This window comes from Oncorhynchus mykiss, chromosome 1, assembly GCF_057628025.1.
Source record: "Oncorhynchus mykiss isolate SJ-2025 chromosome 1, ASM5762802v1, whole genome shotgun sequence".
Classification (NCBI taxonomy): Eukaryota; Metazoa; Chordata; class Actinopteri; order Salmoniformes; family Salmonidae; genus Oncorhynchus; species Oncorhynchus mykiss.
Genome location: NC_143022.1, coordinates 33802154 through 33829794, shown reverse-complemented (window position 1 = coordinate 33829794; position 27641 = coordinate 33802154). Strand labels below are relative to the sequence as shown.

The 27641-nt window shown below is 41.6% G+C and overlaps 2 protein-coding genes across 3 annotated transcripts in view; one reads left to right on the top strand and one right to left on the bottom strand.

Annotated features, from left to right (window-relative positions):
* The window catches only part of tmem253 (transmembrane protein 253), a 224515-nt gene that overhangs the window by 87021 nt on the left and 109853 nt on the right, over nt 1-27641 (bottom strand). The gene's annotated exons all lie outside the window — the stretch shown is intronic.
* Nucleotides 12753-24618, top strand: neto2b (neuropilin (NRP) and tolloid (TLL)-like 2b). Of its 2 annotated transcripts, XM_021598845.3 has the most exons (12): nt 12756-13286; nt 13770-13826; nt 15576-15716; nt 15949-16197; nt 16485-16532; nt 16698-16825; nt 18589-18690; nt 18958-19084; nt 22006-22119; nt 22334-22464; nt 22652-22744; nt 23482-24618. In XM_021598845.3, exons 1-12 carry the CDS (start codon nt 13277-13279, stop codon nt 23929-23931), a joined length of 1650 nt encoding a protein of 549 aa, XP_021454520.1. In that variant the 5' UTR covers nt 12756-13276; the 3' UTR covers nt 23932-24618. The 2 variants fall into 2 exon arrangements, with proteins under 2 accessions (XP_036831691.1, XP_021454520.1); XM_036975796.2 differs by lacking the exon at nt 13770-13826 and having other exon boundaries at nt 12753-13286.

Here is a 27641-nt window from a genome sequence, read left to right as displayed (position 1 = left end):
TTGATTTGATTTGAACAATCTTTAGTATTATGTCCTGTTTTATGTTTTGTGTGGACACCAGGAAGTGTAGCTGCCTCTTTAGAAGTAGCTAATGGGATCCTAATAAAATACAAAAAAAATCCTTGTTGGAACCTAGCAAGTCAACAAAACCAATATCTCAAGGATGGAATGTCAATCTCTGCTAGCAAAAACTCCTCTAATGTCCTAATGTCTCTGCTAGCAAAAACTTCCTTTCTTTTTCCCCTCCTCAATTCCTTCTGTATTCCTGTTCCTCTGTGAATCCCTCTCATTTCCTTGTTTCTAATTAAATAATTTGGAAGGAGTCTTCCTGGTACACGACACCAAGTCAAAGACTTCTGACCAGGTTGACCCTAGTTTGAGTAAGGGCCACCCTCTTATTAGAGAATGATTGTGATTGGCCATTGAGATCAAATGGCAGACGCACGGGGGGGACTACTTGAGTAAAGAGATCACACAGAGCAAGACATATGCACGAACACAGACAGCCATACGCTCAAAGGACCAACATCAGTGAGTGGATTTGGGAGGAGGAGTGGTTCTGGTGATGAAGTGAAGGAGGATTTATTTATTTTGAGTCACACAGATGGTCCGATGCCAGATCCCATAGTACACCACAAGTGTGTGTGTGTGTGTGTGTGTGTTTACCTTCTAGGCTTTTAATCTATTTTCTTTGCAGTAAGTTGGAAATCTTCCATTGGGAGCTTTTGTTCTGTCTAGAGCAGAGATTAATGTACAGCTGGGCAGAGTTGGTACCCAGTCTCCTCAAATAAATTATGTGGTGTACAAACTGTGTGTGTGGTAAGTAAATAAAAAAATTGGTATATAACACCTTTGAATTATAAAGGTAAAACTTGAAATCTCTCACTCCCCAATTATCAGACTCCTCTGTTTCTCTCTATCCGCCTCTCATATGCACATATGCAAACACACCTGCACACACACATTTTTCTCTCCTCCAAACACAAGGAGAAGAGGAACTCGACTCAAAATGTATTTAAGTCCTGCTAGATTTGCCTGACAAACAATATGCAGAACAACATGCTGCTACTTCTTTGTTCCTCTACTGTGACTGTGCCATCATGAAAGGATGAGCAGAAGGACATCCATTTGCCTAGAGATTCATTCTGTTAGGTTCTATTATTAGAGTAAGAAATCGACGGACACTGTGAAAGCCTAAACCAAGTTTATTCTTCCCAGAGGGTCAGTACAGCTGCATTAGACAAAGACATGGTTTCCCCCGTGGTAGTATACATACCCCACTTTGGGTGGAGTCTCCTCTATATAGCTAAACATTGCATATTTTTTGCTAGGCAGGGAGCTGAGTGATATGGGCCTTAAATGGTTCCTCCCCTTATCAGTATTGTCACATGTGACCATTTTCCCTGCACTCAGCCCCTCCCGAGCTTCATTATGGCACCGCTCATGTCTCTTTTATAACTAATGATTAAAAATAGTTAAAAGTCAGAAACCAAACCTATCAATTCAATCAAAGCCACACTGTGGTGTTTATAGTAGTGTAGGCTACAGTATGAGATTGTTCTGAGAGGAGGAAAGAGATGAATTAAGGAATTCAGAGAGAGAGTTAAGAAATAAATTGTGCGTTTTGTGCCATGTCACTCACTATAAGGTTGTGCCGGGCAGATTAGAAACAAAAATGAAATCTTAAAAACCATCAAGCTAGCATTCTAAGAGGAGAAAAATACACACAAATTTTTGTGTGTATGTCAGGTTTGTTTGTGTTTAGTGTATGCTTATGTCTGAAGGAGAGAGATATACAGTAGAATACCAAATAAGGGCAGGAACTTGGTGTGGCTGTTGCTCTGATTTTTTGGAATTCTTAGGTGGCACAGAGCTACTGCTGAGATCTTCTGCCTGTGTGTGTGTGTGTGTGTGCGTGCATATGAACAGTACATCTTCATCTTCAACAGTCTGAGTGTGGGTCACAGTCAGGGTCAGGGATTACCTCCTGGGGGTTAAGACAGATGGGAATAAACCACCACTGTAATTAACAGGCTGTGTCATACTATGATAATGAACCATGACTGTAAGCCCATGTGATACGGCTGGTTTGTTTCTTCATGAGCTACAACGCAGAGAGGTTTTACTCTGCTTAAACCATGACTAGCTGTCACTCTGATTCCCAGAAAATACTTAAATACTTTGACTTTCCTGTTTAAACAGTCATCAGGATGGCACTGACCAGTAATTTACTTTTATTTTTTATTTTTTATTTCACCTTTATTTAACCAGGTAGGCAAGTTGAGAACAAGTTCTCATTTACAAATGCGACCTGGCCAAGATAAAGCAAAGCAGTTCGACACATACAACAACACAGAGTTACACATGGAGTAAAACAAACATACAGTCAATAATAAAGTAGAAAAATACGTTTATATACAATGTGAGCAAATGAGGTGAGATAAGGGAGGTAAAGGCAAAAAAGGCCTAGTAAATACAATATAGCAAGTAAAACACTGGAATGGTAGATTTGCAGTGGAAGAATGTGCAAAGTAGAGATATAAATAATGGGGTGCAAAGGAGCAAAATAAATAAATAAATAAATGCAGTAGGGGAAGAGGTAGTTGTTTGGGCTAAATTATAAATGGGCTATGTACAGGTGCAGTAATCTGTGAGCTGCTCTGACAGCTGGTGCTTAAAGCTATTGAGGGAGATAAGTGTTTCCAGCTTCAGAGATTTTTGTAGTTCATTCCAGTCATTGGCAGTAGAAAACTGTAAGGAGAGGCGGTCAAAGGAGGAATTGGTTTTGGGGGTGACCAGAGAGATATACCTGCTGGAGCGCGTGCTACAGGTGGGTGCTGCTATGGTGACCAGCGAGCTGAGATAAGGGGCGACTTTACCTAGCAGGGTCTTGTAGATGACCTGGAGCCAGTGGGTTTGGCGACGAGGATGAAGCGAGGGCCAGCCAAGGAGAGCGTACAGGTCGCAGTGGTGGGTAGTATATGGGGCTTTGGTGACAAAACGGATGGCACTGTGATAGACTGCATCCAATTTATTGAGTAGGGTATGGGGGATATTTTGTAAATGACATCGCCGAAGTCGAGAATCGGTAGGATGGTCCGTTTTACGAGGGTATGTTTGGCAGCATGAGTGAAGGATGCTTTGTTGCGAAATAGGAAGCCAATTCTAGATGTAACTTTAACTTTTTTTTAACTTTGACATGAAGTAGCAGCTAACCCTGATCCACAACCAACACAGAGAAATCTAAAATGTTCATTGCTTGTACTTCCTTCCTCCTTAACAGTGTTTAAGTTATTTTCTCCAATGAAGTCAGCTACAGTGGAAGGAAAACTGACTAGCGTAAGTACTTCAGTGGATGTGCCCACCATGACATGATGGTGACTTTTCATTCGAGGTGCCCACCCGACATTGTTTATTTACTACCATGACATGATGGTGACTTTTCATTCGAGGTGCCCACCATGACATGATGGTGACTTTTCATTCGAGGTGCCCACCCGACATTGTTTATTTACTACCAAATGTTCAAAAACAGTCCTTTACCACAGTAATTCAGTTTAAACTACCTATTTCTGACCATATGTGACAGACCTTAAAGAGAGGAAACAAAGTTCCATTCTTATTTCCTGTCTGTACAATGACAGATTGAGGGAGAAGAGATGGAGGAGCAGTACCTCATTATAAACACAGAACAACAAGCTCTAAGCCATCCGATAAATCCCTGTTGAAAACTATTGTGAAATACAGTATGTGGAATCAGTCACTTTAGGATTAAAATAAATCGGTCTCCCCCACGCCAGCATACCCACCCTATCCAATCCTATCCTTGCACCCAGCTCTTTAGTGCTTGGTTGACAACTTGATATTTTTCCTATTTTTATTTTTCTGTCCCTTAATTTTATTGTTCTTCTTCTTTATCAATAGAAAATGAATAAATACATTTTTTTTTTCAGAAGCATTGCAATAAACACTCAGCCATACAACTGGCCACATTAAGAATGTTAATTTAAATCAGTCAAAGGTCTTTATGAAGCCCTTTTTACATCAGCAGATGTCACAAAGTGCTTATAGAGAAACCCAGCCTAAACCCACAAAGAGCAAGCAATGCAGAAGCACGGTGGCTAGGAAAAGCTCCCGAGAAGGCAAAAACCTACAGTCGTGGCCAAAGGTTTTGAGAATGACACAAATATTAATTTTCACAAAGTCTGCTGCCTCAGTTTGTGTGATGGCAATTTGCAATATACTCCAGAATGTTATGAAGAGTGATCAGATGAATTGTAATTAATTGCAAAGTCCCTCTGCCATGCAAATGAACTGAATCCCCCCAAAAAACATTTCCACTGCATTTCAGCCCTGCCATAAAAGGACCAGCTGACATCATGTCAGTGATTCTGTCGTTAACACAGGTGTGAGTGTTGACAAGGACAAGGCTGGAGATCACTCTGTCATGCTGATTGAGTTCGAATAACAGACTGGAAGCTTCAAAAGGAGGGTGGTGCTTGGAATCATTGTTCTTCCTCTGTCAACGATGGTTACCTGCAAGGAAACATGTGCCGTCATCATTGCTTTGCACAAAAAGGGCTTCACAGGCAAGGATATTGCTGCCAGTAAGATTGCACCTAAATCAACCATTTATCGGATGATCAAGAACTTCAAGGAGAGCGGTTCAATTGTTGTGAAGAAGGCTTCAGGGTGCCCAAGAAAGTCCAGCAAGCGCCAGGACCGTCTCCTAAAGTTGATTCAGCTGCGGGATCGGGGCACCACCAGTACAGAGCTTGCTCAGAAATGGCAGCAGGCAGGTGTGAGTGCATCTGCACACACAGTGAGGCGAAGACTTTTGGAGGATGGCCTGGTGTCAAGAAGGGCAGGAAAGAAGCCATTTCTCTCCAGGAAAAACATCAGGGACAGACTGATATTCTGCAAAAGGTACAGGGATTGGACTGCTGAGGACTGGGATTAAGTCATTTTCTCTGATGAATCCCCTTTTCGATTGTTTGGGGCATCCGGAAAAAAAGCTTGTCCGGAGAAGACAAGGTGAGCGCTACCATCAGTCCTGTGTCATGCCAACAGTAAAGCATCCTGAGACCATTCATTTGTGGGGTTGCTTCTCAGCCAAGGGAGTGGGCTCAATTACAATTTCGCCTAAGAACACAGCCATGAATAAAGAATGGTACCAACAGATCCTCCGAGAGCATCTTCTCCCAACCATCCAGGAACAGTTTGGTGACAAACAATGCCTTTTCCAGCATGATGGAGCACCTTGCCATAAGGCAAAAGTGATAACTAAGTGGCTTGGGGAACAAAACATAGATATTTTGGGTCCATGACAAGGAAACTCCCCGAACCTTAATCCCATTGAGAACTTGTGGTCAATCCTCAAGAAGAGAGTGGACCAACAATACCCCACAAATTCTGACAAACTCCAAGCATTGATTATGCAAGAATGGGCTGCCATCAGTCAGGATGTGGCCCAGATGTTAATTGACAGTATGCCAATTAACTTGCCAATTGACTCTTTGCATGAACTTCATGTAATTGTCAGTAAAAGCGTTTGACACTTGCTTGTAATTATACTTCAGTATTCCATAGTAACATCTGACAAAAATATCTAAAGACACTGATGCAGCAAACTTTGTGGAAATTAATATTTGTGTCATTCTCAATGGCGCCCCCCTTGGGTTGTGCCGTGGCGGAGATCTTTGTGGGCTATACTTGGCCTTTTCTCAGGATGGTAAGTTGGTGGTTGAAGACATCCCTCTAGTGGTGTGGGGCTGTGCTTTGGCAAAGTGGGTGGGGTTATATCCTTCCTGTTTGGCCCTGTCTGGGGGTATCATCGGATGGGGCCACAGTGTCTCCTGACCCCTCCCGTCTCAGCCTCCAGTATTTATGCTGCAGTAGTTTATGTTTCGGGGGGTTAGGGTCAGTTTGTTATATCTGAAGTACTTCTCCTGTCCTATCCGGTGTCCTGTGTTTAAGTATGCTCTCTCTAATTCTCTCTTTCTCTATTTCTTTCTCTCTCTCGGAGGACCTGAGCCCTAGGACCATGCCTCAGGACTACCTGGCATGATGACTCCTTGCTGTCCCCAGTCCACCTGGCTGTGCTGCTGCTCCAGTTTCAACTGTGCTGTCTGTGATTATTTGACCATGCTGGTCATTTATGAACTTTTGAACATCTTGGCCATGTTCTGTTATAATCTCCACCCGGCACAGCCAGAAGAGGACTGGCCACCCCACATAGCCTGGTTCCTCTCTAGGTTTCTTCCTAGGTTTTGTCCTTTCTAGGGAGTTTTTCCTAGCCACCGTGCTTCTACACCTGCATTGCTTGCTGTTTATTGTTTTAGGCTGGGTTTCTGTACCACACTATTTTGATATCAGTTGATGTACGAAGCGCTATATAAATAAACTCGATTTGATTTGGCCACGACTGTAGAGAGGAAACAGGCTGTGAGAGGTGGCCACTCCTCCTCTATTTGTGCCGAGTGGGGGGGATGGTTAGAGATGAAAATTGCACGCCCAGTGAACATGTCAGGTTTCCATAGCCGCAGGCAGAACAGTTGTAACTGGAGCAGCAGCATGACCAAGTGGACTGGGGACAGCCAGGAGTTATCAGGCCAGGTAGTCCTGAGGCATGGTCCAAGGTTTCAGGTCCTCCGGGAGGGGAGGGAGAGAGAGAGAGAGAGAATAAGAGGGAGCATACTTAAGTTTACGCAGGACACCAGATAAGATATGAGAATTTCACCAGATATAACAGACTGACCCTATCCCCCCAGCACATAGACTATTGCAGCATAGATACAGGAGGTTGAGGCAGGGGGGGTCGGGAGACACTGTGGCCCCGTCCGACGATACCCCCGGACAGGGCCAACCAGGCAGGATATAACCCCACCCATTTTGCGTGAGACACTGATGCGATCTTCTTGTCCGGTTTTGCACCCCATCTGGCTTGTGGGCCACACCCACTCAAGTCGAGGAACGTGACGCACCCGTCCTAGGGACGGTATGGAAGAGCACTAGTAAGCCAGTGACTCAGCTCCCGTAATAGGGTCAGAGGCAGAGAATCCAGTGGAGAGAGGGGAGTCGGCCAGGCAGAGACAATTAAGGGTGGTTCGTCATTCCAGTTCCTTGCCGTTCACCTTCGCACCCCTGGGCCAGACTACACTCAATCATAAGACTTACTGAAAAAATTAGTCTTCAGTAAAGACTTAAAGGTCACATGGATAGGCACACCATTCCATAAAAATGTAGCTCTATAGGAGAAAGCCCTGCCTCTACCTGTTTGATAACAAATTCTAGTGACAAAAATAAGACCTGAATTTTGTGACCATAGCGTATGTGTAGGCATGTATGGCAGGAACAAAATCGGAAAAATAGGTAGGAGGAGGTCCATGTAATTTAGGTGAGCAGTAAAACCTTGAAATCAGCCCTAGCTTTCATTGGAAGCCAGTGTAGAGAGGCTGGCACTGGAGTCTAGCAGCCATTTTTAGCACTAACTGAAGTTTATCCAGGTAGCCGGCATTGTTATGAAGATAAAGGAATGCTGCCATTGAAATATTCTTGATATGTTGGTCAAAAGAGAAGTCAGGGTCTAGAATAACGCTGAGGTCCTTCACAGTTTTATTTGAGACGATTGGACAACCATCAAGATTAATTGTCTGATAAAACAGCAGATATCTTTGTTTTTTGGGACCTAGAATTCGCATCTCTGTTTTGTCCGAGTTTAAAAGTAAAACATTTGCCGCCATCCACTTCCTTATGTCTGAAACACAGACTTCCAGGGTAGGCAATTTTGGGGCTTCACCATGTTTATTCTAAATGTACAGCTGTGTGTCGTCCTCATAGCAGTAAAAGTTAACATTGTGTTTCCGAATGACATCACCAAGAGGTAGAATATACAGTATAGTGTAAACGGAACCTTGAGGAACTGCGAAACGTACAATTGATTTGGCAGAGGACAAAACATTCACAGAGATGAACTGATATCATTCCGACAGATAAGGTCTAAAGCAGGCAGGAACTTGTACGCGTAGACCAATTTGGGTTTCCAATCTCTCCAAAAGAATGCGGTGATCAATGGTGTCAAAGCGACACTAAGGTCTAGGAGCACGAGGACAGATGCAGAGCCTTGGTCTGACGCCATTAACAGGTAATTTACCATCTTCACGAGTGCAGTCTCATGATGAGGTCTAAAACCAGAGTAAAGCATTTCATATACATTCTTTCCCTGTACAGACACTGTTCATTTCAATTCTCTTCTGACTAATGAAGAATTTGTTGTATTATTTCACTGTCTGTCCGTCTCTCTCTCTCTCTCTCTCTCTCTCTCTCTCATCTAGAGATCCCTCTTTGTGTCGCTATATCGCACTCTGAACTCTGCTGCTAGTGGCTGTTTGTGAGGAAAACATACAGGTTTGTGTTTGTGGTTGCATGCGTGTGTTTTAGCAATCGATTCCCCAACATCTTAGTACCAAATGACACTCACAGCCTGTCTATTCGGTCAAAACAAAAGTAATAAGGGGAAAGCAATCTGGATAAAGCTTTAACCATCACTGTCTGCTCAGTCTATCCGCGCCTGTGCACGCGAATGTGTGTTGCCAGCTGAGATATTCAGCCAAGAGTTTGTATTCTCAGAGGATTTGCTCTGTCCAGTTACTGGCACTCTCTTATTAATTCAAAAGGCAGTTGCAGTGCTGAGTAAGAGTCTTGAACACAAGCAGCATTGAACTGAAGTAAATGATTCATGCCCTTGTAGAAATACATTCTTACTAGAATCAATCCCAAAAATCCCAAAAGCTGATTTTAATTCCCTTACCATAGATGGTGTGTGTGTTTGTGTGCGTGCATGTGTTTGTTTGTGTCCATGATTGATAGCACACCTAGTGTCATTTCCACTGGAACCACAAACACTTACTGTGTGATTTACTGCCATTACAATCAGGTGAAGAGGACAGAGAAAGAGAGAGTGTACGTGTGTGAGAGTGAGACACAGAGAGAGAGAGTGAGAGAGAGGGAGAGAAAATGAGGCAGAGAGAGATAGAGAAGGAGGTAGAGGGATTGAGAGGGAAGGGGGAGAGAGAGGGGGAGAGGATTTTGGTTAGTTTGAGAATAATAATTGCATGATTTATCCTTCTACGGTATGTATGTAGGTAATATAGTAGAATGTTATGAACCGACACTGAATCGTAGGAGCTAACTACTAGCTATGTAAAAGTTGGAGGGAAGAAGGCCCAGTGCTGCTTACCTGAGATGCCATCATCACACAGTCCTTCTTCGTAGGTGTCCGCTATGATTTCCTTGGTGTCAGAAAAAAGTTGCTTTCAGAACAATTCTTTTTGATTGAAAATAAAAAAAAGTTTTTGCTCTTGACAGAAAGACACAAATGTACCTCCATAGCATATAACAATTTGCCTGTGAATAACCACACCTTCATACAAACTTGCTACTGTATGCAGAATTCTTCACGCACAACCAAAGATGCTGCCATATCTTGCCAGCACGCCCACAAGCGAGCCAGTCAGGCGTAGAATGACGACTCGTGGAAGAGGGAAAGGAACGAGATGGGAACAACAACAATTTGTTGCAAGTTGGAGAGGGGGGCTAATAGCTGAACAATAGACTATTCAACCTTTACTAAAGAATTGTCTCATAGCCGAGCTAGGTGTGAAACCCCCCTCCTATCACAGACCATATTTCCCTAACGACCAAGGGGTAGCTTGCTGCTCAATGTAATAAAGGAATGACTTTTCAAGTAAGTTACCTTACACGTTATGTTGGCTGACAATTTGTTAGCTACGCTCTCCTTACGAACCACATAGCATATCATTATGGCAATATGTATGTTAGCTAGCTACCTAAAGTTCGTAGTTATACATCAAACTTGCCAGTATATTAACTATAGGCTATCTACCCAATGTTTGTTGACTTGAATATTCCCGTCATTCTTAGCTTAGCTAAATGGTATAGTCGTTGTGCGTTCTCAAAGTTCTCGTAAATTCGCTTTGGCTATCTACACCGATTTCAGAGCACTCTCATCTGAGTGTACCAGAGTGCAGAATAATTAATTTCCGAGAACCCAACACCCGTTGAATATGGCTGGTGTCAGTAAATGTTGGCAAAAAAGTTAAATGAAATTGTTTCCAGCAGCACAGTTACATTCACAATTGCTCTAGTTAACACGAAAACAGCCTTACCAGCTCTGCTAGGGCAAGTAAATTGGTCAGAGTGGTCTCATGTGTGTCTGGAAGTAGCTAGCAAGCTAGCAGACATTAGCTTGAGTGCTTAACTGCCGGTGTAAGGTTAGAACACTCAAATCAACCCTACTCCTCAGCCTGAAAGTCCAGTGTGCGCTCCGAGAGCGAAACGGTCTGAATTTACAAACTGACAATCTGACAATTCAGAGCGTGACGTACAGCGCCATATTTTCTGTCCATCCTAACGGAAACTCTGAGTTTTTTTTCCATGGAATAGAAACACCATAATATTAATCAAATTAATTAAGCAAGTACCAGTTAAAAGTTTGGACACACCTACTCATTCCAGGATTTGTATTTATTTGTACTATTTTCTACATTGTAGAATAATAGTGAAGATATCACAACTACGAAATAACACCGGTCTCCCACGTGCCCCACATTCTGTAGTACAGACATGGCCTGCTCTCCGTATGTAAGGAATTAGGCACTTTCCTATGTTTACTACAGTATGTATTGTAGACTGCACAGTAGCCTAATAAGCAAATAAACACATTTTGTTAATAAAATGATCAAAAAGTGATAAAAAAATACTCTTTCAAAACGCAGATGTTAGTTTAGTTATGGATCCATAACGAATTACTATGGGAATAAATATCACTGATTTACAGAAATATTGGAACAAAGTTGTCTAATGAAGGCAAACAATTTAGAATCCTCCAATCCTGTAGCCTACTCCCGACCGTCACGTTGTACAGCGCCATATTTTCCATTCCATCCTAACGGAGACCCTGAGGGTTTCGTTTTTCGTTATTCTCTGAATAGAAACAACATAATATTAATCAAATTAATTAAGCCAAATTTCTTAAAATCAATCCCATATACTATGTTATTACAAAAAAGGTTTTAAATTCTCTGGTAATACCAATACGGAATACAATACAATGCTTTTCAAAGATGCCCTCTAGTGGTCAAACTAGCAATAACTTGCAGTAACAGAAAAAATGCCCGACAATTAAATGACGTGCCACAGAATGCTGCGGCAGCCCGCAAGGTGTGCCGCAGTATGGCACAACATTTAAAGGAGGAACCACTGTATACTAATGAAGGATGTAAGAGTGAACTGCCTCCCATGCCAGCAGCAGTTCAGAAGAGGCAGTCAGTGTAGTCTTGAACAGTACAGTGGTGTTGGTGTGTATGTTTATTACAGTGTAATAGAGTGAGAGAGAGTGCACCAACCAAGGATTCACAAAATGGAAACAACACCAAATTGAGACTATGCGTGCAGAATTCTGCAAAATGATCCTCTGTGTACAATGTAAAACACCAAATAAAGCATGCAGAGCAGAATTAGGCCGATACCCACTAATTATCAAAATCCAGAAAAGAGTTGTTAAATTATACAATTACCAAAAAGGAAGCGATTCCCAAACCTTCCATAACAAAGCCATCACCTACAGAGAGAATCTCGGAAATAGTCCCCTAAGCAAGCTGGTTCTGGGGCTCTATTCCAAAACACAAACATACCCCACAGAGCCCTAGGACTGCAACACAATAAGACCCAGCCAAATCATTAGAAAACTAAAAGATCATTACACACATTCGAAAGAATTTACAAAAAAATTGAGCAAACTAAAATGTTATTTGGCCCTAAACAGAGAGTACACAGTGGCATAATACCTGACCACTGTGACTGACCCAAAATTAAGGAAATCTTTGACTATAAACAGAAAGGCCACCATAGGCAGACCTCGCTTCAAGAGAAGACAGTCTATGTGCTCACTGCCCACAAAATTAGGTGGAAACTGAGCAGCACTTCCTAATCTCCTGCCAAATGTATGACCATATTAGAGACACATATTTCCCTCAGATTACACAGACCCACAAATAATCTGAAAACAATTCCCAGTTTGATAAACTCTCATATCTATTGTGTGAAATACCACAGTGTGCCATCACAGTAGCAAGATTTGTGACCTGTTGCCACAAGAAAGGGGCAACCAGTGAAGAACAAACGTTATTGTAAATACAAACCATGTTTATGTTAATTTATTTTCCCTTTTGTGCTTTAACTATTTGCACATAGTCACAACACTGTACATAGCCGTACTATTCCTCTGGAACTTTTGTAAGTATAATGTTTACTGTAAATGTTGTATTGTTTATTTAACTTTTGTTTATTATCTATTTCACTTGCTTTAAGAATGTAAACATATTTCCAATTCCAATAAAGCCCTTCAATTGAATTGAGTGTAATAGATGCATAATAAGAACAATGTGCTTCTGGCACATCCTGTGTGTGTGTGTGTGTGTGTGCGTGCGTGCGTGCGTGCGTGTATGTGTGCGTGTGCTTGTGTGTCAGAGAGAAAAACAGACAGATAGACACTGCTGAAACAAAAACAATTGAAAACATGGTTATTTGGTAATTAAACAATCAAATCAAAAATAACGAAAGTTGGTTATCCCTATTAATCAAACGCTCGAAAAAAACGAAGGAGTAAAGGGAGTTATGGAGGGAGGGGGGGGGGGTGCATGCGCGTTGAGCGACTGCGGTGCCTGGCCAGCAGTGTCCAATCTTTAAAAAGGGCCGCAGCCAGCTAGTTCCGAGAGAGAGAGAGAGAGAGAGAGAGAGTATCTTTCTCTGAATGGCTGAACCTACAAATTAAACATAACTTTTAGTTTCATGTTTCTCAAAACAAGGCTATACCCATCTACATAAAGAAGCAATATTTACAGGGACTTCATCACTTCGTGGGATTTTTATTGAACAAGTAGCCAGTTTTGGATAATGATGATTTCCGTTAAGTTTTTTTCCTTATTTGAGATGACAGGGATTCGGAGTCGTTGATCAATTACATTGTATATGTCTATATTTAGAGCTTTTTACAAAAACACGTAGCAGTGTCTTATCCGCGGCGATGTAGTGTAAATTGCATTCTACGAGGAAAGTTGTGGTTTGTAAAAGTCGATTCTAACGTTTTACCCTGAAAAGCGTAAAGGAGGCGGGTATTAAAGGAAGAAAGCAAGGAACGAAGAAAAGCTTTGTAGCCTAGCAAGCCATCCTGTGAGGAAACTGAGCGGAGGAGGAGATGTACATATGTGAGTTTAGACTGGGTGTGGGTGTGTGTGCCAACTGTCTTGTCAGCCTCTTTCTTGATGTGGTTGTTTTGCTGGTCGGCCTCTGTTTGCGTGTGTGTTGTGTTTGCGCGCGCGCCTTCATGCGTTTGTGTATCCATTTCCATTTCATTTTCATCAGCAATGAATGCTCAACTGACAGACTTTAGTCAGAGGCGCATGATGCCCACATCAGCTCGTGGTACAAAACTGGGTGATTCAGTGCGCAAGCGGCCCAGTGATGCTGAAGTGACAGCTCCCTCAGCGCGCTGTCTCTTTCCACACACACTCTGTAAAACACCAGTAGCAGATGTGCCGCTGATGGTCCTCGGGTTTCAGAGTGTGTGTCTTTTTATTCTTTATCCCTCAAACTCTCTCTCTCTCTCTCTCTCTCTCTATCTCTCTCTCTCTCTCTCTCTCTCTCTCTCTCCTGATTTACTCTCTATGCCCTATTCAACCCCCATCCAGTCTGGGTAGCTCTCTTTCTGATAGAGGAAGGCTTTGCATTGGCACAGAAAACCAAAGGTGGGTGTGATCTCATTTATATGGCAGAAATGTGTTCTATTTAGGGTGAATGTTTGTTTTAATTCACTGAACAAAAACATAAATACAACATGTAAAGTGTTGGTCCCATGTTTCATGAGCTGAAATAAAATATCCCAGAAATGTTCCATATGCACAAAAATCTTATTTCTCACAAATTTTGGGCATGTGGTGGTTCATTTCTTTACTATCAAATGAGGAGAGACAAACTTATCGCACAAGTCAGAGTTATACTTAAACTACATCTTTAATAGCGAGAGCTTGGCAATAGCAATGGCTTGTCGACGAAACACCGTCTCTGATGATCCTTTGAGAGCGGCAACACAAAGGCTACTGAGATCTTTCATAGGAAAGATACACCCCTTTCAACCTACATGACGAACAACAGATAGATAGAATGGGTCACAAGGTTAAGATTTGTATGAAAGATATCTATAATACATAGCAGACAGTATCTGCTGTGTCAACAGTTGTCATTGTATAGAGACCAGTGTCTCCACTCCAAACTGGAACCATCTCTCCCTGGTACCATATAGAACAGAAACATTAACTCATGCTCTGGAATGCTCTTTAGGTTTTATCACCCAAAGACATCGTAAATCTTCTCTGTCAGTGTTATCTCCCAGAGGCCCATCCTCAGTAGAACACACACACACACAAAAGCTATAAGAATACTCTATTCTGTCGAATAAAACAACCATTTGATGCAATAGAAGTATTATAACATAATCTTGCAATTTCTCTCACAGGCACAAATGTGTTTACATCCCTGTTAGTGAGCATTTTTTTATTTGCCAACATAATCCATCCACCTGACAGGTGTGGAATATCAAGAAGCTGATTAAACAGCATGATCATTATACAGGTGCACCTTGTGCTAGGGACAATGAAAGGCCACTCTAAAATGTGCAGTTATGTCACATAACACAATTCCACAGATGTATCAAGTTTTGAGGGAGCGTGCAATTAGCCTGCTGACTACAGGAATGTCCACCTGAGCTGTTGCAAAGAATGTAATGTTCATTTCTTTGACATAAGCTGCCTCCAACGTCGTTTTAGAGATTTTGGCAGTACGTCCAACCAGCCTCACAACCGCAGACCACGTGTATAGCGGTGTGTGGACGAGCGGTTTGCTGATTGCTGTCAACGTTGTGAACAGAGTGCCCTATGGTTGCGGTGGGGTTATGGTATGGGTTGGCATAAGCTACGAACAACGAACACAATTGCTTTTTATCAATGGCAATTTGAATGCACAAAAATACCACGACGAGACCCTGAGGCCTATTTTTTTTAAGCTATCTGTGGCCAATAAATACATATCTGTATCCCCATTCATGTGAAATTCATAGATTAGGATCTAATGAATTTATTTAAATTGACTGATTTCGTATATGAACTGTAACTCAGCAAATTTTTTGAAATTTTTGCATGTTGCGTTTATATTTTTGTTCAGTATATTTTATATCTGTCACATTTTATAAATGTCACAGAAACTCAGTTGTGATCGGTTCAGTTTGTGATGTCTTTCAAGGAATACATACGTTAATTCATGTGTGTTAATTTCAAGTTTGGAAATCAAACTAAGACAGTGCTTTTGGGGTCATCCCCATTATATAGAAGTACCCTCATAATCAAGCTGTTTCTACACCTGAATAATATCGGTGACATCACTGTACTAATAAATACTTCCTGGTGTGTGGTGTGTGATTGTTTTTTCCATGGCATCCGTAGACTCTCAGAATGTGGGTAAGATTTCCCAGAATGCCCGACAGTGTGGCACCTGGATCAGAAACATCAACGGGGGGCAGTTCAGCTCTCCAAACTACCCTAAAATCTACCCTCCCAACAAGGAGTGCCTCTACATACTGGAAGGTAACACACGCACGCACGCACGCACGCCCACACACACACACACACACACACACACACACACACACACACACACACACACACACACACACACACACACACACACACACACACACACACACACACACACACACAAACACACACGCACACACAGATTAAAACGCTTACATATTTTGACACAGAGCGCCTTTTTACCTTGGCCAAATAGTGACACCTACTCTCCTTCCCCTCCCAGCCCTGCCCCGTCAGAGGATCGAGCTTCTGTTTGATGACATCTTTTACATTGAGCCATCCTTTGAGTGTCGTTTCGACCACATCGAGGTGAGAGATGGTCCGTTCAGTTTCTCTCCTCTGATCAACCGCTTCTGTGGCTCCTCCAGCCCAGGCCTGGTGCTCTCCAGCGGACGATTCATCTGGATCCGCTTCTCCAGTGATGAGGAGCTGGAGGGACTGGGCTTCAGGGTCCAGTACACCTTTACCGCAGGTAATTTACCTAAGCCACAGCTAATGAACCACAACACACCTTTTACACAGGTAATACACTTCTATACTTACCTTTACCGCAAGTAATTTACCTGAACCACAGCTAATGAACCACAACACACACTTTTACTGCAGGGAGTGGCTAACTCAATCCAACATAACACATCTAGGCATCAGGGTCCAGTACATATTTTCTGCAAGTAATTTACCTCAACCACAGTTAGCACTTTACTGTAGGTAACACATCTTAGGAGCAAACATTGACTTCAGCTTTTTTATTATGTTCAGACCCAGAGTTTCACCTCCACGTGGGAGGAATATTAAATCCTATTCCAGGTAATTCATCAACACTTTAACCACTTCTTCAACTAGATAACAATAATATTACACTTTATTTAACTGGATTTAACAAGATCATATGTGTTTCTTCAACCCACCCTATCACCTCTCTTTCTCCCTGTCTTTCCCTCTCTCTCCTCCCCCCTCCCCCCTATCTGTCAGACTGTCAGTTTGAGCTAAGTGGAGCTGATGGTATGATCCGGTCCGGTCAGGTGGAGGAGGAGGACAAAGTCAAACCTGACCAGGCGGTCGACTGTATCTGGACCATACGAGCTCCGCCCAACTTCAAGGTCTATTACACCTCTATGACATGTCTCAACTCTCTACATCTAAATATCTATATCTAACAATCTATATCTAAATACCTACAGTGCCTTGCGAAAGTATTCGGCCCCCTTGAACTTTGCGACCTTTTGCCACATTTCAGGCTTCAAACATAAAGATATAAAACTGTATTTTTTTGTGAAGAATCAACAACAAGTGGGACACAATCATGAAGTGGAACAACATTTATTGGATATTTCAAACTTTTTTAACAAATCAAAAACTGAAAAATTGGGCGTGCAAAATTATTCAGCCCCCTTAAGTTAATACTTTGTAGCGCCACCTTTTGCTGCGATTACAGCTGTAAGTCGCTTGGGGTATCTCTCTATCAGTTTTGCACATCGAGAGACTGAAATGTTTTCCCATTCCTCCTTGCAAAACAGCTCGAGCTCAGTGAGGTTGGATGGAGAGCATTTGTGAACAGCAGTTTTCAGTTCTTTCCACAGATTCTCGATTGGATTCAGGTCTGGACTTTGACTTGGCCATTCTAACACCTGGATATGTTTATTTTTGAACCATTCCATTGTAGATTTTGCTTTATGTTTTGGATCATTGTCTTGTTGGAAGACAAATCTCCGTCCCAGTCTCAGGTCTTTTGCAGACTCCATCAGGTTTTCTTCCAGAATGGTCCTGTATTTGGCTCCATCCATCTTCCCATCAATTTTAACCATCTTCCCTGTCCCTGCTGAAGAAAAGCAGGCCCAAACCATGATGCTGCCACCACCATGTTTGACAGTGGGGATGGTGTGTTGCTTTTACGCCAAACATAACGTTTTGCATTGTTGCCAAAAAGTTCAATTTTGGTTTCATCTGACCAGAGCACCTTCTTCCACATGTTTGGTGTGTCTCCCAGGTGGCTTGTGGCAAACTTTAACCGACACTTTTTATGGATATCTTTAAGAAATGGCTTTCTTCTTGCCACTCTTCCATAAAGGCCAGATTTGTGCAATATACGACTGATTGTTGTCCTATGGACAGAGTCTCCCACCTCAGCTGTAGATCTCTGCAGTTCATCCAGAGTGATCATGGGCCTCTTTGCTGCATCTCTGATCAGTCTTCTCCTTGTATGAGCTGAAAGTTTAGAGGGACGGCCAGGTCTTGGTAGATTTGCAGTGGTCTGATACTCCTTCCATTTCAATATTATCGCTTGCACAGTGCTCCTTGGGATGTTTAAAGCTTGGGAAATATTTTTGTATCCAAATCCGGCTTTAAACTTTTTCACAACAGTATCTCGGACCTGCCTGGTGTGTTCCTTGTTCTTCATGATGCTCTCTGCGCTTTTAACGGACCTCTGAGACTATCACAGTGCAGGTGCATTTATACGGAGACTTGATTACACACAGGTGGATTGTATTTATCATCATTAGTCATTTAGGTCAACATTGGATCATTCAGAGATCCTCACTGAACTTCTGGAGAGAGTTTGCTGCACTGAAAGTAAAGGGGCTGAATAATTTTGCACGCCCAATTTTTCAGTTTTTGATTTGTTAAAAAAGTTTGAAATATCCAATAAATGTCGTTCCACTTCATGATTGTGTCCCACTTGTTGTTGATTCTTCACAAAAAAATACAGTTTTATATCTTTATGTTTGAAGCCTGAAATGTGGCAAAAGGTCGCAAAGTTTAAGGGGGCCGAATACTTTCGCAAGGCACTGTATATCTCCCCTCTTTAACAACTCCCTCCCCTCCCTCCATCCATCTGTTTCTCTCTCCCTTTTTTCTTGGTCAGATCTACCTGCGGTTTCTGGAGTACCAGCTGGAGAATTCGAACGAGTGTAAGAAGAACTTTGTGGCCGTGTACGACGGCAGCAGTGCCATAGAGGACCTCAAGGTAGGAGTTGGAATGAGAACTACTTCACTGACTCACTCGCTCACTCACTACTATGCAGTAATACATATCATTCCCACATTGTACCCATTCATAATAAAACTAGAGGAGAGTTAGCACTAATCAACATGAACTACTCATCGGAATAAAGCTTGTGCAGTGATGCATGTGATAGTGAGTTTATTGTTGTCATACTTTTAGTTTGTCATATCATCATGTTTTATCGTTTTAATGAATTGTTTATTTACTGTGACATCACGGTCGCTGCAGGCCAAGTTCTGCAGTACCGTGGCCACTGACGTAATGCTTGACAACGGGGTGGGCGTGGTCAGGATGTGGGCCGACGAAGGCAGCAGACTCAGCCGCTTTCGGATGCTCTTCACGTCTTTCGCAGACCGTGAGTCCATCACGTTCTTTCTGTCTTTCTCTTCACCCCTTTCTTCACCTGTTTGGCCTACCATGAGTCTATCACCCACTCACTTTACCTCTCTATAACTCTTTCTACCTCTCTCTTTCCCTCACAGGCTCACTCTTTCCCTGAATCTGTCTTACGCTTCCCCTTTCCCGCTTTCTTCATCTCATCCTTATCTGCTGTGTGTCTCTCTCACTTTACCTCTTTGTACCTCTCCTGTATTTCTATTGCTCATACTTACTTTTTTTTTTATCACTTTCGTGATTTTTTTTGCACGTCTGTGGTACATTTTCACAACTCTTAAGCACAAAAATCAAAACAGATCATCGAAATGGCTGATGTTTCAAAACTCTAAGGACATTTTCAACTGACTGAGTACAACAAAAAGATTCACAAAGTCACTTGTTCACTGCACCAAATCACTCTTTAAATGTAGATACATATTCAATCCAAGTATCTGCTTTTCAAAATTCTATATTCACTTTACTTTTGATATAGTTTTCTTATAATTTGTTAACAATACAATTAATTATCACTTTATCAAACTACTCAAAACTGGTAACTACTGAGCCAAAATGATGTAGTGCCTAGTTAACGTATATAGTTTGATAACTGCTGAACACTGTCAAATTCTATATTTCTACCTCATAAATGTATCAATTTGACATCAATTTATGTTTGAAGGTTAAACCAAATCATATATGGATGTGACTCAGGTGTATCAATGAAATTCAGATCATGTGTGGAATATATTGTTATACAACCCAGGTATTCCAGCTGTGCATTTTATACTACACTATAATTACAAATGGTAGCAAATAGTGACTTTTTCCACTATGTGTTACCATTTTGATTTATAGTGTAGTATAAAATGCACTGCTGAAATACCTGGGTTGTATAACAATATATTCCACTCATTATCTGAATTTCATTGATACACTGTAAGCTGAGAAACAGGTGATACTGTATTAGTTGACAAGTCACGTAGAAAAGGTGATCTTGTACAATGTTCCATTGAGTAGAAATCAGTGGAGGCTGCTGAAGAGAGGACAGCCCCTAATAATGGCTGGAATATAGTGTAATGGTATGGAGTAAATGGAATGATATAAAAACCCATGAAAACCAAAAGAAATGTGACACCATTCCATTTACTCCGTTCTGGACATTATTATGAGCCATCCTCCCCTCAGCAGCCTCCACTGGCAGAAAGGGCTTACAAACCGTGGTTTTACCGTAGCCGTCATTGTAAAATAAGAATTTGTTCTTAACTGACTTGCCTAGTTAAATAAAGGTCAAATAAAAATACAAAATATAAAGTAGCCAACTGTTTAACAATACCCCTATTTCTGATGATTTGTCCTATGTACTATATGTATTGTATGGTGCATGCCAAATTATAATCAAATACTATATGGAATATATTTACCATCTACTACTTGGTTCCATTCTGCACTGCAAAAACTACAGTTTTGCAATGTGTATCTTGTATTTTTTGCTATTGGCTTTAATGGTAGTTAAAATAACTAAATGGTGAGCCTATCATTATCTGATGTATTGGTGACCGAATGAAATGTTCTCATGGTATTTCACAGAAAACATTTGCATGAATCACTGATGAATGATTTTGCATGAATGACTCAGTGTTGAAAGATGTGTGAAACCCCAACGAATGCACAATCAAACGTTCTGAACATGCAATAGGGGGCATTACAAATTCACCACATACTTGTGAAAATAGCACCAAAGCGAGTGTAAAAAACTGTAACATAATTGTATCCTCTTGTAGCTGAGACTTCACATAGCTGTTTCAGATTTGTTTTTCTCTTACGTTATAGGTTTACATACACTATATATACAAAAGTATGTGGACACCCCTTCAAATGAGTGGATTCGGCTATTTCAGCCACTCCCATTGCTGACATTTGTATAAAATCGAGAACAAAGTCATGCAATCTCCATAGACAAACATTGGCAGTAAAATGGCCTTACTGAAGAGCTCAGTGACTTTCAATGTGGCACCGTCATAGGATTCCAACAAGTCAGTTTGTTAAAATGTATGCAATGCTAGACCTGCCCCGGTCAAGTGTAAGGGCTCTTATTGTGAAGTGAAAATGTCTAGAAGCAACAACTGCTCAGCCACAAAGTGGTAGGCCACACAAGCTCACAGAACGGGACTTCTGGGTGCTGAAGCACGTAGTGCATAAAAATTGTCTGTCCTCGGTTGCAACACTCACTACCGAGTTCCAAACCGCGGTTTCCGTGGCCAAGCAACCACACACAAGCCTAGATCATCTACTATGCCAAGCATGGAGTGGTGTAACTCTTGCCCCCCCCCCCCCCCCCCCCCCCCCCCCCCCCCATTGGACTCTGGAGCAGTGGAAACGCGTTCTGGAGTGATGAATCACACTCAACCATCTGGGTTTGGCAAATGGCAGGAGAACAGGAGAACTACACCTGCCCCAATCCATAGTGCCAACTGTAAAGTTTGGTGGAGGAGGAATAATGGTCTGGGGCTGTTTTTCATGGTTCATGCTAGGCACCTTAGTTCCAGTGAAGGGAAATCTTAACGCTACAGCATACAATGACATTCTAGATGATTCTGTGCTTCCAACTTTGTGGCAACAGCTTGGGGAAACCCTTTCCTGTTTCAGCATGACAGACAATGCCCCTGTGCACAAAGCGAGGTCCATGCAGAAATGGTTTGTCGAGATCAGTGTGGAAGAACTTGAATGCCCATGATTTTGGAATTAGATGTTCGACGAGCAGGTGTCCACATACTTTTGGTCATGTAGTGTAGCATAACTGTGCTAGTAAAGGTTACAACTAACATAATGGCTCGTCATATCGAATAACTAAAAAATGATTTGTGTGTGTGTGTGCTGTGTGCGTGCGTGTGTGTGTTGCAGCCCCATGTTCAGGCGACATGTTCTTCTGTCACAGTAGCATGTGCATCAACAACTCTCTGGTGTGTAACGGGGTGCAGAACTGTGTCTTTCCCTGGGACGAGAGCAACTGTAAAGGTCAGACACATGTTATGTTATACTGTGTTATATTTTCATAATATCATCTTCATATTTCACATCAAGAGGAAAAACACATTTTTGTTGGACGATTCCCGGAATCAGTAGGGAATGAGCAGGAAATCCAGAATCCTCCCACCAGGTTTTCTAAGAATTTTGCAAAAGTTACCGGAATTTTGGAACCCTAAGTCTCTCGTTCTCTGTCTCTCTGTAGAGAAGAAGCCAAAAGGTATATTCCATCACATTACTAAGACCCATGGGACAATTATAGGTGTGTCTACAGGACTCGTCCTCCTCCTCCTCGTCATCTCCATACTGGTGCAGGTCAAACAGCCCCGCAAGAAGGTGTGTAGCAACCAAATGTTGACAAATATTACAAATGATGTTTGACAGTCAATCGTCTGTGTGTGAATGAACAACATTCGTAAAATGAAGCACTTTACTATTCTACGAGTGGCATGGGTCTGGGTCGTCGAGAGAGAAATAAAGTGTCTATCCCGCTTGTGGGATCCTAACCCTTGTATGTTAACAGGTGGTGGCGCGGAAGAGTGCCCTTTTCAATCGAGCGGACTTCAAGGAAGTGTTTGAACCTCCGCACTACGAACTCTTCTCACTCAGAGAGAAGGTGGGTTTAACATCTAGACTTAATGATATATACCAAACCAAAATATAAAAGGCAACATGCAAAAATGTCAACGATTTTTCTGAGTTACAGTTCATATAAGGAAATCAGACAATTTAAATAAATTAAATCTATGGATTTCATGACTAGGCAGGGGTGCAGCCACAGGTGGGCCTGCAAGGGCAATGGCCCACCCACTGGGGAGCCAGGCTCTGCCAATCAGAATTTGTTTTTCCCCACAAAAGGGCTTTAATTACAGACAGAAATACTCCTCAGCACCCCGGTTGGACGTACTGCCAAATTCTCTAAAACAACGTTGGAGGCAGCTTATGGTAGAGAAATGAACATTACATTGTGTGGCAAAAGCTCTGGTGGACATTCCTGCAGTCAGCATACCAATTGCAATGATCATGCTGTTTAAGCAGCTTCTTGACAGATTATATTGGCAAAGGAGAAATGCTCATTAATAGGAATGTAAACAAATGTGTGCACAAAATTTGAGAGAAATAAGCTTTTTGTACTTTTGGAACATTTCTTGGATTTTTTATTTCAGCTACATGTTGGGTTTATATTTTTGTTCAGTGTAGTTTATTATGCTACTGATGTTTTAATCTTGCATTTTACTTTGCTTTACTTAGTTTATAAAGTAGTGATGATGATGATGATGATGACGGTGGTAAGGAGGATGATGACGATGATCACTGTATGAAGATGGTTATCATCATCTTTGTCATCCTAAGGAGTTGTCTACGGACATAGACCTACCAGAAGAACTCCAATCTCTCAACGCTCTGAGACGTTCCTCCACCACTTCCCGCTGCATCCATGAGCACCACTGTGGCTCCCAGACCTCCGCCAACCCCAGCCGACGTGCTTCCTCTGTGGGCATAGGATCCATGGAGCTCCCCTTCCGGTGCGAGTTCACCCAGGGTCAGCCAGGCTCCCTACCCTCTCTGAGAGGCGTCAACAGCAGCCTGAGGAAGAAGAGCTGGCCTAGTATGAAACAGGTAGGACTGGTGGGAGGCGAGGACCTGGTGGACCGGGTAAGGGGGAGGGAGGATAGGGTGATGGAAGAGGAGGAAGAAGAGGAGGTGGAAGGAGGGAAGTGTGATGTGTATGTACGCAGAGGGATGAGCATGAGATCCATCTGTGAGATGTCTCAGCAGAGATCGATGTCCATGGACTTCTGAGAGAGAATGAGGAGAGGAGGAAGGGGACAGAAAGGAGGATGTGGTGGAGGAAGGAGAGAACATTTGTGATAGAAAAACAATCAGTATCGCTTGACACATTTACTATGAAGGAAAATAGATTGGACCCCAACCCCTAACCTAGACACTATCTCTGAAACTCCGACTATCCTGTTGCACTGGATCTACGAGTTAAAGGCATCATCTGTAACTTCGATCACCGTTAAAAAGTACACCCTGACACTTTTCTGAAGGTGACAATCTGGTATGCAAACCACAAGTATGACAACCAAAAACGAAGAGGAACAGGAACACACTGATGTTTTGTTTTAAGTTAATTATGTTTGTATTTCATGTTTTTGCCACAGGGAAAAGAGAATTGATGGAGTGTGTCCTTAACGTCGGCCTCCTTTAACAAATACTGTTCCAAGGCTGGAGACAGGCCTTATAGTGTGAAGTTCTTATTTATTTCATGACATACCTCACTGTGTATTTTTTCCCTAAAGGTTTTTTCTCTCCATTTGTTGATTTTGTATTCATAGTTTTAGAGAGGATAGTTGATGGAGAATTGTGTTTACGGTTAGCACTGGATGATAATGATGAAGGATGCCTTGTATCATTGTGTTGTTGTTTTGTTTTGATAAATTTTGTTTTGTTATTGAATCTATTAAAGAATGTGGCTCTTGGTGACTGGGGTGAGTTGATGGTGACTGAACCATGTGGCTGTGGTAGATGAGGATCAGAGTGAGTTGGCCATGGTTTCCGTTGAACACTCCAACACCCACCCCTCTCTCTGCTGAGACAGCATGGTTTTATGAGGCTTCCTGTAATGGTCTGTCACACCACTACGCAGGCAAGAAAGCCCCTCTTGAAACCCTGACTAACACAACCAAGCAATATACAACCAATAAACAACCAAATGTACAAACAATATACATACTGTAGACAGTGAGCGCCAAAAGTATTGGGACAGTGACATTTTTTGTTGTTTTGGCTCTGTACTCCAGCACTTTGGATTTCAAATGGTACAATGACTGCAAGGTTAAAGTGCAGACTGTCAGTTTTAATTTGAGGGTATTTTCATCAATATCGGGTGAACCGTTACAGCACTTTTTGTACATAGGAACCACATTTTAGGGGACCGAAGGTATTGGGACATATTCACTTATATGTGTATTAAAGTAATCAAAAGTTTAGTATTTGGTCCCATATTCCTAGTGGCTCTACAAACTTGTTGGATGCATTTGCTGTTTGTTTTGGTTGTGTTTCAGATTATTTTGTGCCCAACAGAAATGAATGGCAAATAATGTATTGTATAATTTTGAAGTCACTTTTATTGTAAATAAGAATAGAATATGTTTCTAAACACTTCAACATTAATGTAGATGCTACCATGATTACGGATAATCCTGAATGAATCGTGAATAATGATGTTACAGATGCACAAATATCATACCCCCAAGACATGCTAACCCTATAACAATAATAGGGGATGTTAGCAATTGGGGGGGGGGGGGGGGGGGGTATCAATATTAGCCGTAATCATCGTAGCATGCACATGAGTGTAAAAGTGTTTAGAAATATATTCTGTTCTTATAGTGATTGTATCATTTCAAATCCAAACTGCTGGAGTACAGAACCAAAACAACAAAAAATGTGTCACTGTCCCAATACTTTTGGAGCTCATTGTAGCTTGCCAGAACCACCCTATGGGCAGTGGTTGGTTGGCTGAGATTACTTCTCCAATCACGTGGGGGAGTTTTAGAATAGATGGTCTGTATTTAGGATATTGATGTGGATACCATTTACTTCCATTTTTAATCTCCCCCAATTGAATGCATGAAATATACAAGCAAAAATGTATTTACATTTGAGTTATTTAGTTATGCAGAGCTACAATAAGAGCATTACCTACCTCAACTAAGTTGGGTAAGACAATGATATATGACTACTAAGGACTGATATAAGCCTGGGAATAAAACACAGGTCCTCCCATCTAAGTTACAGCATATTAAGACACATTAACCAGAAAATACTTCAGTGATGAGTCAGAACATAGCTCTTATTCAAAATAATTCACTGCCAGCAGGACTGTGAACTAACTCTCTCTGTCGCAAGCACGCACGCACACGCACACACACACGCGCACGCACGCACACACACACTTGTACCTGCATGGTATGAGGACAATGAGATATGTCATTACTGATGGTATGTGACCCATTTGAGTCAGACTTGGTTTGGTAAACAGAGTAGATGAAGGTTTAACAAACGTGAAGCCTTGGGTCTGGTGGCTCACATCCAACTTATTCTCCATGAAAGAGGATGGCTTTGTCATAACGTGTTGATTACTGCTCTATGTAGGTCACTCATATTGTATTAATGCTCTAACAGTTGCTGTGTTTGATCTTTCGTTCCATAGATATGGTATGAAAGAATGACCCATAGTGTTTTATTGCCAGGGCATTTTATTTCTTTATCTTATGACATATAGTTCAATCAAAGTAGACTAATTGCACTGGTCAACTTTGGGCTGCTACATCATTCATTGAGTAATTTCTTTAATGTGCAAAAATAATAATTTGGGACTAAAGTCTTTAGAAATATCTAAATTGTGTTTTATTTTTTATTACATTTATTTAACCTTTATTTTAGCAGAGAGTCCCATTGAGACCAAGGTCTCTTTTTCAAGGGAGCCCTGCATGAACACAATTGATACAGTGTACAAAATTCAAGCATACAATGTCATAAAAACATACAATATTACAAGCAATTTTTTTAAAGCAATTTAAGAAGCAAACACATTCCTCAACACTGAGTTTCTCCATTAACAAAAAATACAATTAACTTCTACTGGCTTAATCTATTGATGTAATTAATCATTAAAATAGTAGAACTCACTTTATTTAAAAAGCATACACAGTATTCACTAATGACCTGATTCACAGATAACATAATCACATGCAACTAGAACTTTGGCATAGATGATCCATGTCAACGGCAGACATGCGCTGAAAAGTTAAGCACGCAACTGTGCACTGATCTCAAATCAGAGTACAGCCTGCTGAAAAGTTAAGCATGCAACTGTGCACTGATCTCAAATCAGAGTACAGCCTGCTGAAAAGTGAAAAGGCACAGGACCTAACTATGGCTTTTTGGCTTTTTGTCTCTGTAGGAATTCACACTTTTCACCCCTGTCTCAGCACATGTGGGCCAGAGACACACACAGGAAGTACAAACACATACAGGAAGTACAGATGTTAAAACATTCATAGATTTCAGTTTCAGACACAGCATGAAATAACAGTATTGGAGATGAGTTATTTGAAACAGGAGGAAGAGGGGTTATTTGATTAAGTAAAGCTCAATTCAAAGTTCACAGCTGCAATAGTCCACTGGCCTATTATAACATACAACATATAGCAAGTCTCATATCTCCAAAAGCGTGAACATACAGTGGGGAGAACAAATATTTGATACACTGACGATTTCACAGGTTTTCCCTACTTACAAAGCATGTAGAGGTCTGTAATTTGTACCTATGATAAAAAATTACAGACCTCTACATGCTTTGTAAGTAGGAAAACCTGCAAAATCGTCAGTGTATCAAATGCTTGTTCTCCCCACTGTATGTCATAATGGACCGGCAGGCTATTGCAACTTTACTATATACACTATATTTACAAAAGTAAATGAGTGGATTCGACTATTTC

Coding starts and splice junctions, on each gene's coding strand:
- neto2b (XM_021598845.3), top strand. Junction 16,826..18,588: donor GAGCTCCGCCCAACTTCAAG/GTCTATTACACC, acceptor TTTCTTGGTCAG/ATCTACCTGCGGTTTCTGGA. Junction 22,465..22,651: donor TCAAACAGCCCCGCAAGAAG/GTGTGTAGCAAC, acceptor GTATGTTAACAG/GTGGTGGCGCGGAAGAGTGC.